Genomic DNA, 11,435 nt, shown 5'->3' on the forward strand with positions numbered 1-11,435 from the left:
TGCCGGACCATGCTTGGGCTAACAACTAGAGTGCTTTTGGTTGGGTGAATAGTGATAATAGAGAAAGATGAGATGAGGATTGATATGCATCTAATTTTCCTTTTTTCAAAAATATAATATATATTATTTTCTTCCTAAGCCCACCATTTTTATTCTTCCTTAAATAAGAGAAACATAATAGAAAAAAAATCTTACATATGTGATTTGACAATTTTATGATTTAATTTATTGAAAACAATTCAATACAAAATATAATGGTACTTTAATACACGATTCTTCTTCTTTTTTTTTTTTTTTTTACCCCACTTTTTATACCTCCTATCAAACACCTATAATAGATGACATTAATCTCTTTTTACATGTTCTCTTATTTCACTTTTCAATCCTCCCTGCCAAATAAAACCTTAATTAGGTATTTGAATCTTTGCGTGCAATCATTGTGTTCAATAGAGGTTCATATCAGAACATTTTAGTATATCCCACCAATCCAAACTATCATTCACACAATTAATCGCACAGTTCTAAAATAAAACAAGAAAATGGTTAGGCCCAAATCTATGAATCCAAAATTGCCACCCCCATGCTACTTAACCAAAATCCCAATAATCTTTAGCTAAGTTAAATACTAATACAAATCTGAATGATCCAACTTCATCGCATGTTACCCTCCCGCAAGACATCAATCATATTGTATATCAGCTTGTCTGCCTTTGATTGAACCTGCAATTACACAATATTTGCATAATCAAACAGTGAAAATGAGAGCACAGTTAAACGGACTCTGGAGAAACACAACAATCATAATCAGAGATTCATTAATATTCTTCTTACCACTAAACATGTTTTTATATAATTTTGAGAAAAGTAATTATTTTCTAAAAAGGATATTCATATTATCTTTGATCAATGAGATATTGCCTAAAAAAAGGCAAAAGAGGTAAAGGTACAGCAGTTATAACTTCTATTAAAGTTAGATTACATCAGGGTCTACATCAATATAAAACATTATAACAGAACATAAATATTTTCTTTAAAAAAATTGTAATAGAAATAAAGAGAGGAATGAATTAGCACCTTCTTAGCAAGGAATATTACAGCATCAACGGTGCCCTCTGCATATATTGATCTACCACAAACATTATGTTGAAACTCGAAGGAAACTCTGCAGGAAAAAGAATTAAACAAATCACTCAAAGCATATTAGCTGAAACAGTAAAAGAGTACAAGCCAGAAAACAATAAAGATAAAACTGAGGATGTTTATTGTTACGTTTGATCAGGTGATGTCAGATGATACATATGAAATGCATGACCAGACAAATGCTCCTCTGGAACTCCCACCATCTCAAGTTGTCGCTGGGGATCCCGTATCATTTGTATCTGACAAAATGTTTTAAACAGAACTGAGAGGAGGATTAAACTCAGAAAACATTTTGGATAAACACCATTTTTCCACAAAGAGTCTGTTTAGATACCACTAATTGCTGAAAACTGAAAATACCGTAGCAAAATGATTTTTAAATGAGTGAATAGTACCGTGGAACCCAATTTAAAAAAAAAAAAAAAAAATTTGCAGAAATCTGTACTTGTGGGTCCCATGCACTAGGAAACGCGCAAAATGAACTTCCCAAACGTATGCAAAGTAAGTTCAATCAGAAACAATCAGTCAGTCAGAAATAACACTCCAATTGGACAGATTTTGTACCAAATTGGAAAATTAAGCTTTAAAATCAGAATGTTCTAAATTTTATGAATAGAGAAGCTTAAGCCAACAAGCTAACAAAAAATAATTTAGATATCTGCCACCCAGGCTCTTCTATTGAAAAGAACAGTTTTCCTCTAAACTGGTTTCAAGGAATCTTCTCCAGCCCATTACAAGGCCACATAGATGATTATCCATGTATACTAAATAACATGACCCTTTAAGTCATTTAAATGAATCATATGATTATTAAATAGGTCATCTAACTAGGAAAACATGTGTGAATAGTCATTTGAATTGCCATGTAGTGGGTTGGAAAAAAATTTGTCCCTAAAAAATTGGACAGGGGTGCTGTAAGATTTTATACATGTCTTCTGATCAACATAACAGCAAAGACCATTCTCTCTCCCGCTCAACATGCATCATGTGTCAAACAAATAGTGCCAAAACTAGCTAAATAGAATTCCTATCCAAAATGCCAGTGCAGTTTATAGTTTCCAATACATACACAAAAGAGAGTACAGAACAAAAAGAACAAAGATAAAGAAGGAGGGGGGGGGGGGGGTGTGATTATTAGAATTTTAGTTAAATGATTAAATTCATCATTTTCTAATAGCTTAAGCTTTTGAGACAATCAGTAATTTAACATGGTATCAATGCAGGAGATCCTGAATTTGATCCCTAGCTTTACTCTACCTCCTATTTAAAATATAGCTACATGACCACTAGATACTTGTTAGCTGTCATCATAAAAAAGTATTGAGATGATAAAATGGTGAGATGAGGCTAAAGCAACAAGGAAACTGCCCACATATTTCCCATAAAGCCTTAAACCAATACTGTGGAATGAACCTTGGGAGCTATAAAAGCGGAATTGGGCCACCTGGATTCAAGGCAGTCTAACTGAATTCTGGTACATTCCTCCAGACTTAAAAATTTGTTTATTTCAGGTCAATAAAAAATTAACATGCATAAGCAAACGCTTCCAAGAACCAAAACAAAATAGGCTAATTTAAAAATGTACTTATGCATATGCATGTTCTAGAACCACCTGTACAATTACTTATAAAAAAAAAAAAGAACCACCTGTAAAATTGATGCTGAATAAGAAACTTATGACCTAGCACTAGCATATTCATCCACTAATTCATAAGAATTATTTTGGAAAAGGAAAATTAATCAGATACTATATAAAAAGAATACTCTACATATTCTTTTAACTTACTTGGTCCACATTAAAAGACACCCCCAATTTCTGGAAGCAAGAAATAACAGCTTTAGCAGTTCCAGATGTGTCCACTTTGCTTGTTTGATGGGATTCCATCACCTAAAATTTGAAACTAATGCATCAAACACAACTGAGAATATATCAAAGTAACTCAAACTCTTCCATAAGTTTAAATTGTTTAAAAAAAATATACAATGGGTAAAGAGAGCTAAATTGTGAGACTTCTTGGTACATGTAAAGAGTGCAGTGATTAAGATACTGAGATAAGATTTATTACAAATGAATATCAGGCCAGCAATGCTAATGAGCTCTAGCTCAAATGGCACCTCCTCCCATTTTAAGAGCAAGATAGAGGGTGAGGTCATGACCTCATGGGTTCAAAACCCATTGATTGTCTGTGTAACTTATCAATTAAAAAAATAAAAAAATAAAAAATCAGGCCAAGAACGAAGTAAAGTTGTAGAAATTGAAAAATAACTATTTTTTTTTTTATAAGTAACTTAAAAGTATATTGAAAAAACATGGCCCCGTACATAGGAAATGTACTAAAAAGGCAAAAACATCAAGAAATCAAAGTACAATGCTCAAGCAACCCAGAAAGGGAAATACAAGAAAGAGAAGGTAAAACCAAACACCATTCGAGAAGAGTAGAAAAGAAAAAAGACTTAAACTCAAGAATGGACCGTTCACGATTCTCAAAACTTCTCGAATTCCGTTCCCGCCAGATACACCACATCAAACAGTGCGGCACAATCCTCCAAACAACTATATTACGATGCCGCCTGAAATTAATCCTCCTATTCTACATTTAGCTTCCATATATTGAACATGTCACGAATATTTATTCACTTTTGGAAGCTTTTGAGGAACAAATTGTTATGATCCTGATAGAATCCTGAAATTGGATTCTTGTTATTGAAGTGAACAAGTTTCCACTCTTTTTTAAATTAAAAAAAGAATCAAAATTATCTTATTTTATGGACCTATATTGCAGTCATAAGCTGAGCATTTTTCTAATTGCTAGGCTTAAAGCCAAATTTAGATAACCAAAAGCATTGAAGACTACTCATTCATTACAATTATAATTAAGTGTCCAAATAATGTTTGCAAGCATATTTAATTGCAAAATATACAATCTGACACCTTTCCAGCCTATTTTTCCATTTGCTTCAACATTTGAAAAAACTGATTATCTCATGTTTTTATCAAGTGCAACAAAAAAAATAACTCACCAAAAAAAAAAATGAATACACAATTACTGCCCAGGAGTAAGAATTGACGCTCAAGTTAAAAGAACCATTCAATCAGTGCTGAAAAGGACTCAGAAAAAAATGATGTGAGAAAGGCACCATGACTTTAGGTGAAAATAAAATATGGCCTATATAGACTAAAATGACTGGTAATTTGTACAACTAACCCTGCAAAAGGGAGTGAAGCAACAACCAGTTAAGCATTCATCAACATCTGACACCTTATAAGTTTATAACATGTTTACGAAAAGATTTAGGCAGATTTTAACTTTATTCAGCAGGCACAGACCAAACCAGTTCTAGGAACCTAGGCTAATCCTATCCACATTGCTTACTGGCTTATATAGAGTAAAAAGACACTAGTGATTTGTACAACTAACCCTGCAAAAGGGTGTGGAGCTATAACCAGATAGGCATACATGTTTACAAGATTTTAACTTTATTTAATAGGCTCAGGCCCAAACCTGGCCTAAGAACCTAGTCTACTCCTATCAAAATTGCTTACTATCAAGTGTCATGCAAAGTCTTTTTGGCTCCCTGCTCTATCTAGGACCACAATTGTCTGGAAAACTTCTGCATGAGGTACTCTTGTTGTGACGCATGATGAGTCATCTAGATCCTTATTTCACTCCCTCTGTGCATTCTGTTGTATAGTTATTTGAATGCAGCCACTATTTATTCTTTTTCTTTTCTTTCTTTTCAGTGCAGAACCCAATGTCCAACCATCAAGTGTCACCTAATTAGATTTAAAAAGCTACTAATGAAGTTCAAAGTCTCCATTTTACATCTCCAGTCTTTTTCCTAAGACAATTTTGTTTTATTATCAACAAATATTATTCTTCTTGCATAAAAGAAAACACAATATAAATGATTAAAGAACTTTGAAGACTAAGAGGCCAAAACCCTAAGGCAAACCAAGCAACAAGAAGGTCAACTTGATTTTCATACAATTTGCATGCATGCCAAGATTAAAACATCAAACTAAAAAATAGGTTAAAATAGCTACCTTTAGTCCCTCCTAGTTGTACATAAGACTCCTGTGTTTGAGAAGTCTATGAGAGGCGCTTGGTAAGCAGCCTTCCCTAAATTTTGGAGAGGCAGATTCCCAGACTCAAACCAACAAATAAATCTCAAGTCTAGTGGTTTGGTAAAGGCTATTTTGAATTCATCAAATAAGGGGCAACTGCAGCACCATTATTGTTTTGTACTTATTTTTTATAAGGACTATAATTTTGTACTTAATAGTATGGCTTAGTTGAGTAGAATATTCTTTTGAATGATAGCTTGAAATAACCATTAACAAATAAGAAATCAAAATCAAGGAATTAAAACTACTTGAGCCTCCATCTTCACCCCCAAGAAAAATCCCAAGATTGAGAGAGAACGAAACCTGTAGGGAGTAACCTGAGAAGGCCCCAGGAAATTGCTCTGCCATAATTTCCATGGCTGCAAGAAATGCAACAACCTGACCAAACCAACAATCTATAAGAACAAGAACAAAAAATTCCCAAAGTGTTAAACTAGACCCAATTAAGTGTAGTGAACTCTGGTCACCTGTTTACCCATTTGTGGGGAAATTACTGCATAAACTTTAGAGTCTTCTACTATCTTATATAACCGGTCCCTGTCTCCACCAGTAGTTCCCATCACAAAGGGTACTCCAACTTTACAATATAGCTCTGCATTATCTACACACCCACAACACAAAATTTAAAGAAACTAAACAAACTCAAAAGATACATAGAAGCATTAGAGTGTAAGTATCAATACTGTAAAGTTGTATATGATATTAAATACTTAATTAATTAATTAAAAATACAAGATTCCTAAAAATTACAAATGAAGACTCAAATGACCCATGAACTCAACTAAAGAACTACAAGAAACCCTGTCACTCATCTTGCACCATTCAAACAAGGAATGCACAAAAAATAGACTTAATTTCTATCAAATATCTCTGCACAATGTGTTGCTATTCCAGTCCCTCCACGTAACCCGCATAACACAACGAGGAATCACAAACCACAGGAAATCATTGCTTTGCCTACCATACATCCCTTTCTGATAAGAAAAGAAATATATCACCTTGAACGGCATCATCCACTACACCCGCAAACAAAATCAGATAATAGTGCTTCAAAAAAATTAATAAAATAATTAAGATTTCTTTGAAAATATATCAGTCAAGTAATGCACACTTTGCACCATAGGTATGGATTAAGCACTCTTATTTTGAGTCAAATTTCCTTAGAATAAGGATAGAACATAAATACAATTTACATTCAATACAACAACATAAAGCAACAGATGGTATAAGGAAAAGGAGACATGTTTAGGACAGCTCCTTCACCTCAAAATTTTACTATATAGCAGAAATTGTTTAAATTTCCCATGCGTGATAATATAGAATTCATATTGGAGACAAAGAAAAATGGTGACTAAGATAGTAAATCAAGCCTCCCTTTGCCACACATGCACACAAAAACACTAGATTCCAACTTATGGTTCCTTTTTCTCAGCCTTCAAATTGTATGTTCCATAAAAATTACCATTTACTGCAGACGGCACGGTGTAGTCCACAACAACTAAATTTGGATGTTCATCAAAGACAGATGCAAGAACATTTTCTCTATCATCAGGACCATGTATGAGAATATCCTTCCCACACACCTGCACAGTTTTTCCATTCTCCACTGCAGAGCCAAATGATAGAGGAACAATATTAAGTCCTGCAGAATCTGCTGCTTTGATAACAGCTTTCCCCATTTTCCCTGAACAACCATTTACCTGAAATAAATGTTGTAACACGAATCTCAACCATGAGATACTAATACTAGGCTTTTAAAACTCATAAAATCCAAAAATGTACAACTACCCCCATCACAGTAGGTTTTGAAGATAAACCAATTTTAAGCCTCTTCAATAATCTTTTTTGTCTTCTAACAATTAATAGTGAAACGGGGGAGGGGGGGAATTTGAACCCTTGTTCTTCTAATAAAGGAGAATAGGCTATGCCACTGAGCCTTGTAGCTTAGTGACAAGCCTCTTCACTAACCTTTTAAGTATTTGATGGCAATATGACTACTTAGCATCTCAAATTTTGCAATCATCTAGGTCATCTCAGTAAATCAGATAGAAGTTGGGAAACTAATTACTATGTTAATGTGGCCTAAAACAAAACAAACCCATATATATATATATATATATTTAGACTATGCTTAGCACAGTAAGATAAGTCAAGCATTAGGGTGGTTGCATTTTTTTTAATAATGTAAGGAACCTTTCTAAAGAAGAGCCCTGTACCTGGCAACTAACCCCACCCACCAGAACCAATTGCTGTGCTATCTAGGGCTAAGCAGTTTATGCTCATGCCCAGGAGCAGTGGTTGCAAATTAAAACTTATAACTGCAAGCAAAGATAAAAAGTAATACAGCAGCACAATTTGAATATTAAATATGGATAGCATTGTAAATGTAAAGAGTACCATGATGGGAATGTCGAGGTTGTGATTCGAAGATGATGACACTGTATTGCGAAGATGTTGAATTGTTGTGGGTGACTTGGAAGACATTGAGATGAAAGATGACTTGCGATGAAAGGTCCTGTTGTTGGGTCTTATACCACTGGAGAAAACTGCAAAGTGTTGCTGATGGTTCACTTTAAGCAAGGACACCATTCTCTGCAAGATATAGGGAGGTGCATGAGGCTCAGTAGGCACAATTTCTTATGTAAAAAATTTTACTAAAATGGATCCTTCAAAAAGGTAGCATATCAAATGAACTCCTGAAAAGACTGCTTGATAAAGTTAGTCCAACTCTTGCAACTCTCCAATAATATTTCTCTCATTTGTCCAAAGACGAGTGATAGCTATTAGTATTCCATAACAATGATTCACGAAACATTCAATCATATTCATTGTCAATACAAACTTAAGGTAATAGGAATCCATGAACGATAGTTACTTAAAATTTATATATAATATTAGATTCACAATACTTTCAAACTAATTTAATATCCTAAGCCACATTTAAAAATTCCTTTTTCCGAATCTCACTCAGTATTTTTATCAAATAATTTATATTCCACTAGATTACAGTGTACAAAGGTCATTGATAAATTTTTATTAAATGAATCTAAATGGGATACATCCACCATGCTGTGCGCTTTGTGATTACATCAAGGATGTCTTACCATACATCCATAGATTCAATAACCCTTGCATTGCATTTCATGTCACACTTAAGCCGAAGAGGACTTTTGTCAAACAGATGGTGTTCATCTTGTACAAATAATAATAATAATAAAACTAAAAGCAAGAACTAACATAATATCAAGTACATTAATTCATTCACCCCAGTTTTATCAAAGATCAAAAGGAAAATGCCCATGCAAACTCCTCAAAATGAAGAACAGATAACAGGCAGGCCCAATGAATGAGCTCCTTCCATACCATATAATACCCATTTGGGCATCATAGCTGAAACCCAAAATACACACATTCCTCACACTTGCAATAACACCCATTAAATACCCAAAAAGACAAAGCAAATAAAAAAATAAAAAATAAAAATGTAAGCTTTGTTTGTGCTATGCTGTTAAAGTTGTAAAAGAACAGAACCAAAATAATATTGTAGCAAAAAGAAGAAGAGAGTGACTTACCCCTCTAACCCGAACGAAGGAAGGGCTGAAATTTGGTTGAAAGAGAGAGAATCAGAGAAAAGAGTCTTTACTCTGTGTGTGTGTGTGTGTGTGTGTGTGTGTGTGTGTGTTAGACTCAAAGATACATGAACAAGAGTCACGCCCCTTATGAAGTATAAACTATAAACCAACTTTTTTGATAGGTGAAGTATCCTAGGATAAAGATAAAAGTCATAATCTTAGAGAATTCACGTTAAAAATGTGAAAATTGCTATATTGTCGTTTTAGCACCAAAACCACACCCAAAAAAAAAAAAAAAACCATCTTTATCAAAGTTGCCAAATCTAAAACTTTTGACAACTAAGTTACAGTAAAGTGTTATCTCTAAAATTATAAAAAAATAAACTTTTGACAACTAAGTTACGTGTAAAATGTCATCTCTAAAATTATAAAATATATATATATTTATATATATATATTTTTAATGTGTTGATGGTTGAGGTTGATGTTTATTATGTTGGATATTTTATTTTATTGTGTTATTTATATTATTTTAATATGTTGAATGTTAAAATGAGGTATCAAAATAGATAAAATAGTGTTTTAAGTTGCTAAAAGTTATATTTTTTAGCAACCTAATTGTGAATGCTCTCTTAAATTACTCAGCAAATATTTAAAATCAAATAAAAATTAATATCTAATTTAACTCTAATACTATTAATCTACTTGTGGGGCCCAATAATTTGTGGCCCTGGCCCATTTTTACATTGGAGTCCAAGGCCCGAGCCGAGGAAGGGAATAGCCGAGATGGGTAATAAAAGTCCAAATAGTTTTGAGACACAGTCAAGGATGATTCTGTCATCGGCATATCCAAGGTCCCCCCTGGAAGAAATGGCAAAAACGGTATAGGAACAGTTTGGGAAAAAATCTAAAATATCTATGTCAATAGAGAAGGAGACGCTGGATAGTATAACGACCAAGGACAAAGGGAAATCTGCCATTACTGCCATTCAATACTCTACACCTGACAAAGCCATACTCTTCAGCTTTTACAACCACCCCCAACCACTCTAGGTATGGGATGACAGGACAGGTCTTAAGTCCTAGGAAAGTGAGCTTATACGTGGACGCTGGTGAGAGGATAAATGCCCGTATAAAAGGATAAGAGAGGCAAGGTGAGAGGGGGGGGGAACAACCCGTCCTCCCAACCATGGAGTCCTAGAAACAAGGAGAATAAGAAGAGCTTAGAGCTCCCTAGACTCCTCGGACGAGATTCACTGACCGGAGTTAACTCAAACTACCGTCTGGTGACCAAGGCCTAACTTTTCAAACCCACGCTCTATAAGTGATATTGTTTGGGCCTTTTTACGTGCGAACCCAGCATTATTATGGGTCGTTACAAATTGTGTCCTTACACTACTCTATTTTAAAAACTTTATGGCTATAATAATGTGCATTTTTACTTTTTACCCGAAAATGGTGGAACATGGTTTCATTGACAAATTTCAATTGATATGGATGAAAATTAATTGTTGAGTTCATTGTTTTTTTTAAAAAAAATATTGTTTAAACACAAAGTAATTTTTTCGAAGGCCAAGAAAAAAAAATAGCTATCATAAATTAACGTATTAACCTACCTTCAACAACAAAAACCTAAGAACAGCAGTACGGACTCTTACAATTTTATTGGTTAAGTTTTTTTTTTTTTGCTGAATAATTGGTTAAGTTATAAGTGGGGCATGATAGGCTATTGATGAATTTGGGCTATTGGTCAAAGTTGAGTCAAGGAAAATTTCATACTGCATAATAAAAGTTAAGTTTTAAAAGTTATGAACCTGTGATTGTGTCAATTAATCTTATTTTTGCCACAAATTTCTACACTCATAATTTTTTTTACAACTCTTATTAGTTATTGAAATAATTTATCTTTGATTAAAATTTATTACCAATATTTTACTCTACGTAAGCTTTGTCACATGAGTTTCAAGAATGTAATAGAATTTATCAATATGCATTGTCAATACAAACGTTAAGGTAGTTAAAATCCATGACCGATTGTTAATTAAAATTCTAAATACTTTGTTATAATACTTTAACCATCCAATATTAACTTTTATACTCCTAACATTTTGTTGGAGTTTACGCTTTACATGCATTTGGGAGGTAATATTTACTTACTAATGTAATTATTATTGTCCATTTCAAAATCAAGGGATATCTCTCTTTCTTTACACTTTAGTTTTGAGGATTGACATTTGAAAAATTTTAGGGAGAGGGAATCATCCATTTATATTTTATATAGTTATAAAGTACCAAAACTAATGAAGTCACAACTAATTAACTATAAGGCAACTAAGCTGAATGCACTCAAATTTTGACTCTTTTATATCTTTAGGGCAAATTAAATAGTAAAGAGTGTGGTATGATGGTTCATTGGTTTAATCGTTATATCATTGGTTCAACTGTTGGATTAATAATTTAATTATTTTTAAGTATACATAAACTTGGAATTCAATTTAAACATAAATATGTATATAACAAAGATTAAAACTAATAGAATATTATTTTCAGAAAATTTATTTATTTATAGAATTTAATGTGTGTTTATATATAAAAAT

At 33.2% G+C, this 11,435-nt stretch overlaps 1 protein-coding gene across 1 annotated transcript; it reads right to left on the reverse strand.

Moving 5' to 3' along the window:
• Positions 1-339: 339 nt before the first annotated feature.
• Positions 340-8,959, reverse strand: LOC115964141 (4-hydroxy-tetrahydrodipicolinate reductase 2, chloroplastic-like). Its single transcript, XM_031083480.1, has 9 exons — positions 8,839-8,959; positions 7,664-7,858; positions 6,729-6,966; positions 5,734-5,867; positions 5,570-5,644; positions 2,927-3,028; positions 1,270-1,379; positions 1,075-1,162; positions 340-720 (listed from the first exon to the last, which is right to left on the reverse strand). The coding sequence occupies exons 2-9, from the start codon at positions 7,853-7,855 to the stop codon at positions 652-654; spliced, it is 1,008 nt and encodes a 335-aa protein (XP_030939340.1). The 5' UTR covers positions 7,856-7,858; positions 8,839-8,959; the 3' UTR covers positions 340-651.
• Between the last annotated feature and the right edge of the window lie 2,476 nt (positions 8,960-11,435).

This window comes from Quercus lobata, chromosome 10 (assembly GCF_001633185.2).
Source record: "Quercus lobata isolate SW786 chromosome 10, ValleyOak3.0 Primary Assembly, whole genome shotgun sequence".
Classification (NCBI taxonomy): Eukaryota; Viridiplantae; Streptophyta; class Magnoliopsida; order Fagales; family Fagaceae; genus Quercus; species Quercus lobata.

Coding starts and splice junctions, on each gene's coding strand:
- LOC115964141 (XM_031083480.1), bottom strand. CDS start 7,855: ATGGTGTCCTTGCTTAAAGTGAACCATCAGCAACACTTTGCAGTTTTC. Junction 5,645..5,733: donor CCCCACAAATGGGTAAACAG/GTGACCAGAGTT, acceptor TGGTTTGGTCAG/GTTGTTGCATTTCTTGCAGC. Junction 1,380..2,926: donor TGTCTTTTAATGTGGACCAA/GTAAGTTAAAAG, acceptor ACATTTTGTCAG/ATACAAATGATACGGGATCC.